At 43.6% G+C, this 15,134-nt stretch overlaps 1 protein-coding gene across 1 annotated transcript; it reads left to right on the plus strand.

The window, feature by feature from the left end:
* The first annotated feature begins 3,442 nt into the window (after positions 1–3,442).
* On the plus strand, positions 3,443–14,020 carry ADIPOQ (adiponectin, C1Q and collagen domain containing). Its single transcript, XM_044251958.1, has 3 exons — positions 3,443–3,549; positions 10,367–10,588; positions 11,714–14,020. The coding sequence occupies exons 2-3, from the start codon at positions 10,375–10,377 to the stop codon at positions 12,232–12,234; spliced, it is 735 nt and encodes a 244-aa protein (XP_044107893.1). The 5' UTR covers positions 3,443–3,549; positions 10,367–10,374; the 3' UTR covers positions 12,235–14,020.
* The last annotated feature ends 1,114 nt before the right edge of the window (positions 14,021–15,134 follow it).

Raw genomic sequence — 15,134 nt, forward strand, 5'->3', positions numbered from 1 at the left:
GCTAAACTATTTTCCAGAGTGTCTGTACCATTTTCCATTTCTATTGGAAGATTATGAGTGATCCATTTTCATCATGTCCTTTCCCAAAGTTAGTATTCTCACTATTTTTTGATCTTTAAAAAACTTTGTGCTCTTTATTTTTCTCATCTTAAAAAAAAAAAATCACCCAAAGTCCATAGTTTATATCGGAGTTCACTCTTTGTGTTGTACATTCTATGAGTTTTTACAAATGGATAATATCTATCCACCATTATAGTATTTCTTACTATTGTTGATTTTAGTCATCCTAGTTGTATTAGGGATATCTCATTGGTGCTTTCAATTTGTGCTTCCCTAGTAGGTAATAATGTTGGACATCTTTACAAGAGCTTATTTGCCATCCATGTATCTTGTTTTATGAAATATTTTTTCATGTCTCTTGCCCATTTTCTAATTGGATTTTTTGGGTTTAGTTTTGAGATTTCTTTATTCAATCTAGATTCAAATCCTTTGTCAGATATATGGTTTGCAAATATTTTGTTTCAGTTTGTACCTTGCTTTTTTCCCCTCTTAACAGGGTTTTTCACAGCTTTGTTTCCTTGGGTGTAAGTTCTTCTATCTCTTGAAGATGTGACCTGTGTCAGATTATGTCTGTTGGTACTTAGCTCCATATCCACTTTTAAGTAATTGCCTTTATCCCTGAAGCTGCGTGTCTGAAATGACATATCCCAGACTCCCTTGCTGGATGAGCCCCAGTGAAATTCTGCAGAGGGCAGACGGTTGGGTAAGATCGAAAGGGGTAAAAGGGAGAAGCTCCTGTGTTTCTGGCCATGTCCCTGGCAGTGTCAGCATCCCTGGGGGCTGTTCAGTACATCTGTGAAACCTCTAGCAGTACAGACACTGAGTGTAGGATTACAGGATATGGCCGGGTGATAGAGGTGGCTCCTCATCTCTGGGCAACACATCTCCTTTCCTGTGCTTCTCCAGCAATTCCAAAATTATTGTGGGAAATCCTTTGACTAAAACAGCATTTGTTACCAGGTGTGGTCCCACGCACAGGTTCTCAAAGATAGGAAACTAGTATTCCTTATCAGAACTGGCCTCCTTGCCAATGGAAGTGCCTTACTGGTATTCCAAAGTATGAGTGGCAAAAGAGAGACTTAAATTAGTATCTGAGGTTGTCTTGGATAAAGTGCAATTGTAGCCAAGTCTTTTTGCTTTTACAACCAAGAATGTTTTCCTTACTTGTCATTTGTAGGGATTTGGGGGCTGTAGGTTATCCTTACTCTGCTGTCTCGCTCCAATATTTTGGATTATTTTTCAAAACCTAGTGATTATGCTTCATTATTTCAATTAAGATTATGTTTTAAAAATCACAATTAAGCAAAAATACATGACACTATTTAGCCAGACCTACGACACTTAGTCATGTGGCCTGCTGGTTTAATACCCCAATTACCCAGCTCACAGGGGACTGAACTGCAGCTGTCATACCCTGGAGGAAATGATCACATTTATTTGAATATTTCACTCTAGGTAGTAACAGCTCTGTCCTGGGAAAAAAGACGAGCTTCAAGGAATTCCTGACTGAGTGCTCTTGAGTGATCGTCTCCAAGCCAGTATGCCACAGAATTGCCTCTTTCCAAACAGTGACCTTTGTGGCAGATGGCAGATTTCTCTGAGGTCTCAAAATGCCAGGCTTTCACAATGTTGCTGGCTGACAACCAGACCCAGCCCAGTCTTGGTGTGTTTTGGGGGCTAAAGTCATTCCACCTTGCACAACAGTTAAAGCCTGCTGTAATCAGCTGCGTTGCCATAAAGTCAGGAGAAAATCCCCCCCCTTTTTTTTTACCAACCCCAAAGCTACGCTGAAGTGCAAACATGAATCTTAGGGTCTCCTACTCCATCAGGAGAAGTGAGAGACATGAGGTATTAGAAAGCATACTAGGTTTGTAGTCAGATCTGGGTTTGTATCTTAGATTTGTGCCTTGGACAAGTCACTGAGCCTCACTGAACTCCAGATGCTTTATTTGTAAAATAGAAGACAGCTGTAGCTATGTTCAAGGGGAGATTAAATATGATCACTTACCTATTTATTGATTCAACATTTTTTATTGCCCAGCTTATACGAGATCATATTCTAGGGGCCAGGGGATACAACACATATATACAACACAAAAATATAGTTTAACTGGTAAACTATATTAAGTCTTGTTTTCCCTGGCCCCTTGGGCCCAAGGTAAGGGATTCATGACTCCAATCTCAAAGGCCTAATGTGACTTCTCTAGAAAGTCTGCATGTTACCTGAAGGCCAAGACCTTAGACAAGACTTTTACTTTACGTTGCTCTGGACTTCTGGACTCCGCATGGTCAGCATGTTTGGGGGCAGACACACACTTGCCCAGCCTCTGCCTGAGAACATTCTGTTTCTGAATGTCTTATGGAAGTTGTTGCTGGCATCTTGAGCTCTTGCTGGGGTCATGATTTAATGCCTCAGAATTTGTGGCTTGAAGGAACCAGCTCTGATCCTGTGTTTCAAAAACAGAACATGGGTTTGCCAAGAAAGAGCCCAAGGTGATGAAAATTGCCATTTCAAACCTCAGTTTTCTAGGAACACCTACGTGGGTGGCAGCTCCAGGCCAGAGTTGGGTTCCCCATTAGGTAGAATAGGCAATATGCTTAAGGGACTGACAAAATGAGGGCTCACATACCCACAAAAAGTTAGTTTTCAAAACCTTATCAGGATTTTGGAATCAGAAAACCTTGAGAGATGGTGTTCTAGTATCACATTTTATGGACATTTTCTGTTATGTCGAGTTTGAATCACATAGGGTTGGGTGCTTCATAACTTTTTGGAATGCAGGGGCTCTAAAGGTCTTACTCTGGCTCTGCCCCACATCCCCCCAGGAACTTCCTTTCACCTTGGTTCTCAGAATAACACACAAAGTCCTCCTCAAATTTGGGGTCCAGGCCAGAGTGTGGAGGATGTGTTCTAGTTCTTGTTTTATTGCCACTCCTCTGACTATTCCCCTTTCTGAAGTCTGTCTGGACCACATAGTCTCATGCTTTGTCATGCATAGCGAGCAGGAGCACAGTGGTGGTCGTCGTCATCGGTATTCCTGACTTATGACAGCAGATCTATGGGGGAACGGGGGGGGGGGCTCTCCTGCACCACTGGACAATTCATTTCACAGGAGGAAGCTTCTCCCTCAGATGCAGAGATGGCTTATTTTCCTTTTTCTGGACTTCACCCTTGCCCCATCTTCTCTTGCTGTTGTAGGATGCAAACCTAAGAGCCAAGGGAATGTGGATGCTGTGACTGAGGACCCACTTGGCTTCCCAAGCCCATGGGGGGTTGCAGCGGGGTCCCCAGAGTGGAGACCTGAAGCAGTTGCCAGGGACAGGGTGCCTGCCCACTGGCCTCTGGCCCTCACAGGGTTAGGGTTGGCCAATAGAAAGGGACAAGTGTGGGGTGGGGATGGCCTGTCCCCCTGTGTAGCAGGCTGCTGAGGCTGGATCATCTCATTTCCATCCTGACTGCACGTTGTGGGTCTGATTCTACACTTGAGGGTAAGAACAAGTTGATTACAATCCCATGCTGGGGGGGTGGGACTGGCTGTCTTGCAATGGAGCCTCTGGCCAGGGTTTGCACAGGCTCTCTTGTCATAGCTGGTACAGATGGGTACAGGCAAAATTCTGGCCAGAGCAGCCCTGGTGGATGTAGAGAGACGTCAGGCTTCTTCCTTGATTTTTCCACAGCTCAAAGAGAAAAGGAGCTGTTCCTCTGATCAAAATGCCTGGGGCATCTTGAATTTTGCCCAATTCACTCTGTGGCCAGACGCCTACGCAGAGAAAAGGGTGGGATCCATGAGGAGGGAAAGATGGCCGAATAGAGTTCAATTAAGTAAGAAGAGAAGGAAATAATTCACTTCTAGCTTGACCAGGTAGGCAAAGAAAGAAGCATAGGGAAAGGCAGCTGGGGGACAGTCTGAGCTCTAACCTCAGGCTGAGTCTGGAACCCAGCTCCACCACTGGATTCCTTTCAGCAAATATTGATCGAGCAGATTCGATAAGGCCAGACACTGGGTGGAGTTAGTAAGATACAAAGATCTGAAGGAATCTGTAAATACGGGGATATCTGCACTGATGTGAGGATATGTCACAGGATGATTGAGATATTCAAATGAGATAAAGTGAGCTTGGGATATACTGAAAACTTATAAAAATCTTATTTTTAGACTACATTTTCTGTCAGAAACCAGTGGGTCTGCTCTGTCTTGCTCACCCTGGTGAGTGCTGCGCCTGAGGCATCCGGTTGTTTTCAGTGTAGAGGGCAGAGGTCAGAGTGGGAAGGATTTTAGAGATCAGCCCAGCACTCCTGTGTCAGTGGGTGTGGTTCCCCATTCTAGAGAGGTCCTGGTTTTCAGATCAAGCTTCATAGGGGATGCAGCCACCTCACTCCTGGTGACCCCCCCATTAGCAGAAAGGTGAGCTCCTCCGGAGAAAGTGGGGAAGCCTGGGAGCCCTTTGTGCTGGTAGAATGTGCCCCAAGGAGCACGAGGGAGGGGTCAGCTTTGTTCCTGAAGCAGAGAAAGCACAAACAGCTCAACTGGTAGTCCTTGCTGCCTCCCTCCCTTAGTTCCTGAGGAGCTATAAAGAGAGGCACAGGACTTGCTCCTTGTCTTTCTGAGGTGGGTGTGGGGACAAACTTTCCACCAACTCTTTGTCAAAACAGGAAATTAATGGCCCCACTTGGCTGAGGTCAGGAGGTAGAAGCTTTGGAGAGTAGAATTTTCAATAAGAATTTTTTCACATGAAGAGAGACTGATCCTAAAAAATGCATTGGAGGGATGTTCTGTTTTACTAGTTCCTTGAGATTTGAAGCGCACGTGTGTGTGTGTGTGTGTGTGTTTGTGTGTGTGTGTGTGTGTGTGTGTGAGTGTGTGTGTGTGTGTGTGTGTGTGTGTGTTGGGCATGGGGATGCTGACAGCTCTCTTAGGGTTGAGTGAAGGTTTTCAGATAATCATCCTGAAAGCCAGACAGAATTGAGTTGATTCCTGATTCTGTCATTCATCATTAGGTTGAACCATGTGAAACTGCCAATATTCTACCATTTTAAACCTTTAAAAATGGCAGTTTCATAGAACCCATACAAGAGTTGCACAATCTGTTTCTTTCTTGCTTTCTTTTTTTTCTTCCCTTCCCAGCCCACTCAACATTTCTAAGAGTTGCATGATCTTAAACCAGCACTTTGTTCTCTTCAAGTCTCGGATTCTTCTCTATAGTGGAATCAAGAGCAGTACTATGGGGGACATTTATGAAATAAGCATTTGAAAGTACCTTATGCAATTTCTACTCCAACATGCCCTTGCCAATTTCAGTGTTCTCACATCCCTCATCTTGTGTGATCACATTTAGCAGGTTAGGAAGTTGAGTATGAGGCTTTTTAGAGGCCATGTAACGTGATGGGAAGCTCACCGGTTTGGAAGTCAGAACAGGAATGGCTCAGGGGTCATGTCCTTAATCTCTCACTTTCCCCATCTCTAATGTTGGGTTTATATTCCTTGCTTCATGGAGTTCTTGTAAAGATTAAAATAAGTAATAGATGAAATAAATAATGGGTAAAATCTCCCAGTGTGGGAGCTGGCCTCCATGAGGATTTAATAAACACATCTTCTTCCTTCTCCTTTACCTTCCATTTGTAAAGGCAGGATAGGGTTGAGATAATTTCGGGGTCCATTCTGGCTCTCAGGGACTTAGTGATCTGTGCTTTAGTGCCCTTTCCTGCTGGAAGCATTGGCACCAGATTTAGTGGCCTTTCCCCCACCTAATGCTCTGTTTCTTGCCAGTCCCAAAGGAGACCCCATCTTGCATTTCGCAAGATTCTGCTGTTGTTTCTGAAATTCCAGCATGTCAAAGTGAAATTTCTTATATATTTTAACACATGAAAATGAGAGATCATAATACAGTCCTTTAGGATTCAGAGGACATCGTGGGCTTCCCCTCATATGATTTTTAAAAATGAACAAATCCATGACTATACCCGGTGTATCATGAAAGACAGTTCAGTACAAAGAACTTGGGCTTTGGATTTTAAATTGTGCCTCTGCATGCTTTTCCTTGTTATGGGTGGGTGGAAGTTACTAACCGGCTCTGGTCCTGGGATTCCTCTTGTGGGAGTTGGGTCCCACCTGCTGGAGTAGTAGGGGTGAAATGAGATGAAGGGCAGGTGGATGTAGAGTGGGGATCTGTAACAGGTGGTCCATAAATATTCGCTCATTTCCCTTCTCTTCACTCACATGTGTGACTTTTACTCATTTGATTCTCACAATAAGATCGTGAAATAGGTGAGCTGAGGGTTAATATTAATAATCACATTTGCAGGCAAAGAGCAGGAGATCTGGGAGACGAGGGGGAGACATGTAAGTCACCTAGAGTGTTCGTGGCAGAGCCTAGACTAGAAGCCAGGTCACCTGCTTCACGATCTGGAGGGCTTCTCCAGCTACTTTCTCTTATATCCCCCATCCCATGGAGTGGAACATGAAAAGACAGATGTGTGATTCTGATGCTTTTTTACTCCCTCCTCTGAACTATGCCTTAAAGAGTCCATTTTGGACTTTGGAAGACCAGAATTTGATTTCCAGCTCTTTTACATTAAAAAGCTCTAGGATTGGGCGCCTGGGTGGAGGCGCAGAGCAGATGATTAAGGATCTGCTCTCAGCTCTGGCCATGATCCCGGGGTTCTGGGATCATTTGGGCTCCTGGCTCAGTGGAGGAGACTGCATCTCCCACTGCCTCTCCCCTGCTCTCTCCCTTGCAAAATAAATAAATAAATAAATAAATAAACATCTCACAAAATAAAAACAAAACAAAAACCCCTCTAAGATCTAGGATGAGTCACATAACTTTCCTGAAATTCACTTTCCTCTTCTCTAAATGGGTACAGTCGGGGCTAACATTTGCTAAGCACTGACACGTGTCACGCACTGTTCTAAGTACTTACATGGATTACGTCACTTATTCCTCCAACAAATGCATGACTGATGCATGTTACAGGGAAGAACAAATTAGTCTCCCCCAAGAACCAAGATCATAGAACATGTGATCCTGTTCTGCTTCACACTGTCTCTCAAAATGTTTGTGAGGATTAAATGAGACATTAAGTGAGGCAAGGACTTTACAAATGGAGCTCGGCAGAAATAGAATTATGAGTGGAACTTGGGGTTAGCTTTAGGCGCCATATAAAATTTCTCTTTATAGCCACAGTTGAGTCTTGGATTACAGTTTCATGTAATAATGTTTTCCCACGTAGAAACAAAAGACTGTCCAAATCAGAGCGTAACAGTTGCCTTATCCAAACAAAGAGCGCAAGTAATTCTGGAATACATTTTTTTGGGAAGTGGTGCCTCTGCGCTGACCTTCTGTTGTTATCCATTGCTGATTTTTCCACCCAAAACTAGGTTAGAAGACAGTTTTCTTCCGCAATCAGAATCTGTTCTCAGCATCAGAAACTTCTGAGGATTGTGCACCCATCTTCCCCGCACCCCTCTGCTCAGTACCTCCACCCCATGCCGCTGTCCGGGAACCCAGACTCGTTGTCCCTGTCAGTGGAGAAATCCATCCATAATACCAAAGTGCTGAGGACAGAATCTTCCCTTGGGCTGGGAGAAAGGAATCTCGACTTTCAAAAGAGGAGGAGGAACCACAGAACTCCAGAGACTTTCTGACTTCTCACTTCCCCCAACAGTTTGGAGAAAGCTCCCAATCTCCTTCTATTTTGGGGTCCCTCTGTAGCTGTCCCCACCAGTTCTTATGTTCTGGACTCTCTTCCTATCTCCCTGTGGAAAAGAGCATAGCCTCATAGGTTCTGCCCTCTCCTCATTTTGGGAGAAAGCGAGCATACCTCTCAGAGGTCTTCTTGGGACTTGTAATGCTAACCCTCGGAAACAGGAGCAAGGTGACAAATAGTGAGAAACTTTGAATGCATATGAAGTCTTAAAAGCCTCAGAACAAGTATTTTTCCTAAATATGAACGGGGCTTGGCTGGTTTCTCCTTCTTGGTTTCTTTTTTTTTTTTTTCCAATTTATTTATTTTCAGAAAAACATTATTCATTATTTTTTCACCACACCCAGTGCTCCATGCAAGCCGTGCCCTCTATAATACCCACCACCTGGTACCCCTACCTCCCACCCCCCCGCCACTTCTTCTTGGTTTCTAATCTAACTCACCTCTTTCTTACTTCCGGACAAGCCAAGCCTAAGACTGTGTCTCATTTCCCCACCTGTTGACGTCACCCGCCTGAACCCTTGAAATCCAGTAGAGGGCGACAAAGGTACATGTAGATGGTAAGAGGCGCCTCGGCCAGAAAGTCACCACCACCAACAGGCAGTGCCTGTTGATCTGTGTCCTGTCTCTCTGCCCCTTCTTCTATCAGTCTATCTCATTCTCAATTCTCACTTTACTTACAAGATCCTGTTAAAACTTGGTATTTCCTAAAGGATGCAGAAGTGCAATGGAAGGGAGAGATTAACTAAAGGTGTCTTTAAACAGCTAGAGAAATCATTTGAGTATTTTAGAGCACAGTTTACACCAAAACAAAATACTGAAGATTAATTAAAGAGTGAAACTTAAAATATATCAAACAAAATAGAATATTTACCAAGACCTAGAAGGGCTAGGAACTGTTCAAAACTTAGAAGCAAAGAAAAATATCAACAGAGTTGGCTATAAAAACTAAAACTTCTGTCACTTAAAAATCAGGGTAAACTGGGGCGCCTGTAGGGCTCAGTGGGTTAAGTGTCTGCCTTCGGCTCAGGTCATGATCCCAGGGTCCGTGGATCGAGCCCTGTGTGGCAGGGTCCCTGCTCAGTGGGGCATTTGCTTCTGCCTCTCCCTTTATCCCTCTCCCCATCTTCCTGCTTGTGCTCTCTGCTCTCCCTCTCTCTACCTATCTCATAAATAAATAAAACATTTTTTAAAAAATTAGGGTAAACAAAAGAATAATCTACAGAATAATCACCAGAGAAAATAGTCATGGCATAGATGATAAAATGTCCGCATAAAGAGCTCACACAAATTGATTCAAAAGTACATTGTGTATCTAATAAATTAAGTGACAAAACCACTAATGGATGTATCATGAAGAAATTAAGTTAGGAAATAGGCCTTTAGTAAAGTGTACAACTCACTGTTGATCAATGTAGCAAGGTGTCATTTCTTTTGTTCACTAAACTAACAACAGCAAAATAATAGGTTTTTAAAATTTTGCTGGTGGGAGTAGCTAACAGGGTCCTTACACACTTACAAACACACTTCTAGTAACAAACTAGTAACAGTATAACAGTGTAACTAACAGATTAGTAACAAACTAGACCTAGTAACAGTGTAATAAACTACAGTTTGGAAATACACATCCAGAACTTAAAAATGTTCATACATTTGGCCCAGTAATTTTACTTCTGGGAATATGTCATAATGGAATATAATTTGGGGATAAGCTATATGACTAAGGATATTAATTATGGATTTTAAAATAGTACTTTAAAGTGGAACTAAGCTAAAAGTTCAACAAAATAGAGATGGTTAAGTATATTTTGACAGTCCACTTGATGAATTAGCACACACACATTTAAAATGATGATTATGAGAACTAGAAAGTGACAAAGCAAAAATAGGGGAATAAAATTTCTATGCAAAGGGTGTTTTTCATTATGTTTAAAAATAAACAAAGAAAGCCTTGGGACTGGGTATCCTTTTGTTTTCTGTAGTTTCCAAAGTGTTTATGTTACTAATGTTGTTGAATACATGTGTGTGTATGTGTGTGTATTCTACATCTATATATATATGACAGATGAACATATATGAATAAATGAATGGATGAAAGAGTGAATGAATGGTGAGTTGGTTTTGTCCCATTGAGAGGGCACAATAGAGCCCAGGTGGTGGGACACAGAGGTGGGATTCTAGACACCATGCACATTTTGGGGGTAAAATTGCCAATCAGAGGCTTTCCTGCATCCCTCACAGAGAAGCTGTATCCTGAAGCCAAACCCAATTCTAGAGGCTTTGTGTAACTCTGAAAAACAAACACACTGATGAAAAATAGTGAGTCTTTGGAGTAAAAAAGTACATGTGAACTGTGTTTAACTTAGAATGAGCTTCATGAGATTAAGGAGATTACACACAAAGAATAATGCTAAATATTGCAAATTCGAGGGTGGAAAGAGATCAAGGTGGGTGGAAATAGACAAGTCTTCTAGAAGAGGTGAGCAGTGAGAGAGCAGGTCTCAGAAGTGGACGCTGCTGAGGTGGCCCCGGTCCTGCGTAGGTACAGACAGCGTGAGCTGTGTGGGGCAGCTTGCACGGCTAAGTGTATCTGGGTTCCAGGGGTCAGGATGCTGTTGCCACGAGCTGTTCTACTGCTACTGGTCCTGCCTGCACATGGCCAGAACTCCGTGACAGAAGGGCCTGGAGTCCTGCTTCCCCCACCCAAGGGGGCCTGCACAGGCTGGATGGCAGGTATCCCAGGGCATCCTGGCCACAATGGGACCCCAGGCCGTGATGGCAGAGATGGCACTCCTGGTGAAAAGGGTGAGAAAGGAGATCCAGGTAAGAACAAGGTTTTTGGGGGCACGTTGGTGGCTCAGTGGGTTAAAGCCTCTGCCTTCGGCTCAGGTCATGATCCCAGGGTCCTGGGATCGAGCCCCGCATCGGGCTCTCTGCTCAGCAGGGAGCCTGCTTCTCCCTCTCTCACTCTGCCTGCCTCTCTGCCTACTTGTAATCTCTGCCTCTCAAATAAAATAAAATCTTAAAAAAAAAAAAAAAAAAAGAACAAGGTTTTTGGCTTCCTCCATCGTAGACTTCTCCTGGGTAGAGGAGGGCTTCTGGAACTATACAAAAGCATTAGCTGTTGACAAAGGCCTAGACACAGGAAGGAAGCATTTTTTTTTTTTTTCTGTGACCCATAAGCAGCCTGAAGTGAATTTTGTGTTGGCCTTCTGGTCGTGAGGATAGGTCATACCTATAAAACCAGTACCTTTGATTCTGTTCTACCAACATCACTTTGCCTGTACCCTTTCCCATCCCGCCTCATCCATCTTTCTTCCCAGTCCCTTCACATTCGTATTTCCCTCCATTTCCAATTAATTCCCATTCCACCCAGTGATATTCATACTCAACACATCCTCATGGCTTATAGTCCTGCTCCTGGGGAACTCTTGGTGTAGTTAAGAAGATACGTCTAAAGCACAAGGCTGTTAAGGATCACTACAAGAATGTCTCTTCCCAATATGCCTAACTGAATGTGGGCAAGTGTCCAAGGTAGAGAGAAAATGCTCTCAGAGAAGATCTGGATTAACAATGAAGACTTTAAGAAGAGGAAAGCTTGAGTCAGGCCTTGAAGAATGGATAGACAGAAAAAAAGGAGGGAGGGCATCCCGGACAGAGGGGATCGAAGACCAAGAGTATGGTTGAAAAGGGTTATAAAGGGTTGGCAGGATGGAGGGTCTATGATGGAGACCTATAAGATATAAGGTTGGAGATGAATTTATGGAAGCCTGCTGGGGGATGTAGAAGGAGAAGGTATAACTCACCTCTCTGGGAACTCGCTTTGGTTCCTTGCGCCGTAAGTCAGGCAGGCGGTGGGTAAGGACCATAGGGGCAGTGTTTTAGGTTAGAACTAACCAAGGCAGGAGTTCTGTTCCTTATGGTCACTGAGGTTTTCTCATTCTCTAGGTCTCATTGGTCCTAAGGGTGACACTGGTGAAACCGGAGTAACCGGGGTTGAAGGTCCCCGAGGCTTTCCAGGAACCCCAGGCAGGAAAGGAGAACCTGGAGAAAGTGCCTATGTACACCGGTCAGCATTCAGTGTGGGACTGGAGAGCCGGGTCACTGTCCCCAATGTTCCCATTCGCTTTACCAAAATCTTCTACAATCTGCAAAACCACTATGATGGCACCACTGGCAAATTCCACTGCAACATTCCTGGGCTCTACTACTTCTCCTACCACATCACAGTCTACTTGAAGGATGTCAAAGTCAGCCTCTACAAGAAGGACAAGGCGATGCTCTTCACCTATGACCAGTACCAGGAGAATAATGTGGACCAGGCCTCTGGCTCTGTGCTCCTCCATCTGGAAGTGGGAGACCAAGTCTGGCTCCAGGTGTATGGGGATGGGAACTCGTATGGGGTCTATGCAGATAATGTCCATGACTCTACCTTTACAGGCTTCCTTCTCTACCATGACACCAACTGATCACAACTAACTTAGAGACTCCAACAGCCCAAACAACCCCAAAGTGAAAGTACAGCCCATAGATTTTGATGAAGTTAAGAGACTGATTTTGTTATCTAGTTGGAGGGCTCTGAACATTATTTGTTCATTTATTGATGCATTCATCAAGTACCTTTTCAAAAAAAAAAAAAACATATATTATGTTCCCTGTCCTGAAGAAGACATTGTCCCTGGCCTCAAAGGTCTGTTATGTAGTAGTAATGAAAGTTTAATAACATTTCTTGGGGTGCCTCACATGTATGGTGAGGTAGCAAACTACCAGAAAGTATTTGACAGTGCTATTCTGTGTTCACTAGTTTTCCTCATGTTCATGCCAATCCTGGGGGGTTCACAGGGAAGATATTATTCACCTTTTTTTACAGTTGGGTCCTCAGCCTGAGAGAGTTAATTGAATGCCTAAACTCACACAGATATTAAGTGGCAGAATTTGAAGGCAAACCCAGGTCTGTAGACCTTCTCCACTAAACCCTGCCCCTTTTTAGGAGTACATGGCCTCTTGGGAGTGTTGGTACGGGGTCTATCACCCAGCTCAACTGAAGGCCTCTGAGAGGTCTTCATGAAGAGTTAAGCCTTTCCCCAGTAGAGCTCTCTCAGAGGTGATTCTGTGACTAGGTCCATCCCAGCTGGACCACTAATTACTGTGTACTTCTGCTTCTCTGTGTCTTTCTTCATGCTCTTCTCTCCAGCTCAGAAATCTACCTCCATCTCCACATGTTGAAATCCTCCCTGTTCCTCAAAACCACCTAATCAGGAAGCTTCTCTGTTGTAATCGCTCTTTCCTTCAAACCTTCCTCACATGCTGTGCCTCTCTACATATTACAGTGGATGAGAGTGCTGGGTATGAAAGGCATCCTTATACCAGGCCAGGGACAACTACCTAGAAAGGACTGTGTTTCCTTCACACCTGAATCCCTTGGCAGGTCCTGGATAAATGCCTCATGAAGAACAATCTCTTGAATCTCATCTTTACCCAGAATTAACTCCAGTCAGTTTCTTCATATAACTAATCCTTATCTACAAACACATTTTTCATTTTAGAACTACCTGAATGTAAGCACCTAATCCTTGTTCCACTGGATAGTTGGAATCTTTTCCACTGAGGTTTGGGATGACTGTGCTTTCCAGAATGCTTAAAGAATTTTCCCTGAAGGAGGTAGCTTGAGCCTGCAGTGCAAAACCCACAAAGGAATTTGGAAACCCTTCTTTCCTTGAGTACCCAACAGGGCCTGGAAATACCTGGGCCTTCTGGATCTCTTCTTGTGCCTTAAGAACTAAAAAGAAGAAGAAGAAGAAAAAGAAAAGAACTATCTGAGGTGATGGATATGTGAGCTAGCTTGATTGTGGTGAATAGTTCACCATGTTTATCTACAGCAAGCCATCACATTGTACACCTGAATGTATACAATTTTTAGTTGTCACATATTTGTAAAAAAAAAAAAAAACCAAACAAACAGAAGTGTAGGTGGCTGATGGTGGTAAATATCCTCCCAGGAGACAATAGCTTGAATAACACTTTTCAAAGTTTTTAGCAAAAGCAGAGTTAATATCATTCTGTATAAACAGAAATGGGAAACTTTTTCTTTTGCTCTCAGTTTGAATTCTGAATGATTCTCTTTTGTATGTGTCTTGCTCATCATTAAGTAGTTGTTATTTCTACATACCAAGCTTTATCTTTTACAACATTTGCACATCATCATTTTCTACCAAGTAAAGATACTGTTTAGCATTAAAAGTAGAAGCACTTAAATCACATGCCTTTTGTCTTCATTTTTGGGGGAAAGACATGGGGTTTAGAGAGGATCAAAGGGGTAAATTGCATGTTAGAACTCTGTTATGAATGGGGCACCTGGGTGGCTCAGTGGGTTAAGCCTCTGCCTTCGGCTCAGGTCATGATCTCAGGGTCCTGGGATCCAGTCCCATATCGGGCTCTCTGCTCAGCAGGGAGCCTGCTTCCCCCCTTCTCTATCTCTGCCTCTCTGCCTACTTGATTTCTCTCTCTGTCAAATGAATAAATAAAATTAAAAAAAAAAAAAGAACTCTGTTATGAATGACAGAAAACCCAGCCCCACTTGAGAGGGGGAGAAAAATAGAATTCCCTTGCATGATGGAAGCAACCAGAGCAGCTATTCCGTCATTAGTTAAGGCTTGAACCAGAGGCTTAAAGGATATCAAAGACCCTTTTCTCTCCGTCCTTCCAGTCTGCCTTCAGCTGTGTAGGCTGACCACTTGGGCTCCACACCGTATACCGCTAGGCTTCTCGTCGTGATATCAAGTGGACGGGCACCTTGCCGGCGCTGGCATCCTCCCATCACATCCTCTTTTCTAGTGGTTCCCACGGAACTTCTTTTTCCAGAAGTCTCAGCAAATATATCCTTGCAACTTATTGGCTCTCGATAGGTTGTATTCCCATCTCTGACCAATCACTTTGGTCAGAAGGACGGACTGTACTTACTGACTTGAGATGATTATGGCTCAAGCTGGAGAAAGGGCATTTTCTCTAATACAAAACTGGACACAGTAACCAGAAGTGGGAGAGTGGATGATGAATGCGAAAACACCTGTCCACCATCAACTCTTACTGTTCTGTGTGAATTTTCTTAGGTTTCTCAGAGATATCGCTGGAAGATTACTACTGGTTTTCTCTAAAATTTCAACAAATAGCTGATGTCTGGGCATATTCGCAGTCCTACATCTGGGTAGGGTTGCCTCTTCACAGCTCTGAACATGGAGTCCCTCACTTTAAGCTCTCTGGAGCAGGGCCAATTCTTTCTGGAAACAGAGAGAGCCAATCTGCATAGCCCCTCTTGAGAGGAATTGTGGTCAAGATTTTAGGATTAATGGTCCCATGATATCTTCATGGT

Source organism: Neovison vison, chromosome 6, assembly GCF_020171115.1.
Source record: "Neovison vison isolate M4711 chromosome 6, ASM_NN_V1, whole genome shotgun sequence".
In the NCBI taxonomy this organism is placed as follows: Eukaryota; Metazoa; Chordata; class Mammalia; order Carnivora; family Mustelidae; genus Neogale; species Neogale vison.

Coding starts and splice junctions, on each gene's coding strand:
- ADIPOQ (XM_044251958.1), top strand. CDS start 10,375: ATGCTGTTGCCACGAGCTGTTCTACTGCTACTGGTCCTGCCTGCACAT. Junction 10,589..11,713: donor GGGTGAGAAAGGAGATCCAG/GTAAGAACAAGG, acceptor CTCATTCTCTAG/GTCTCATTGGTCCTAAGGGT.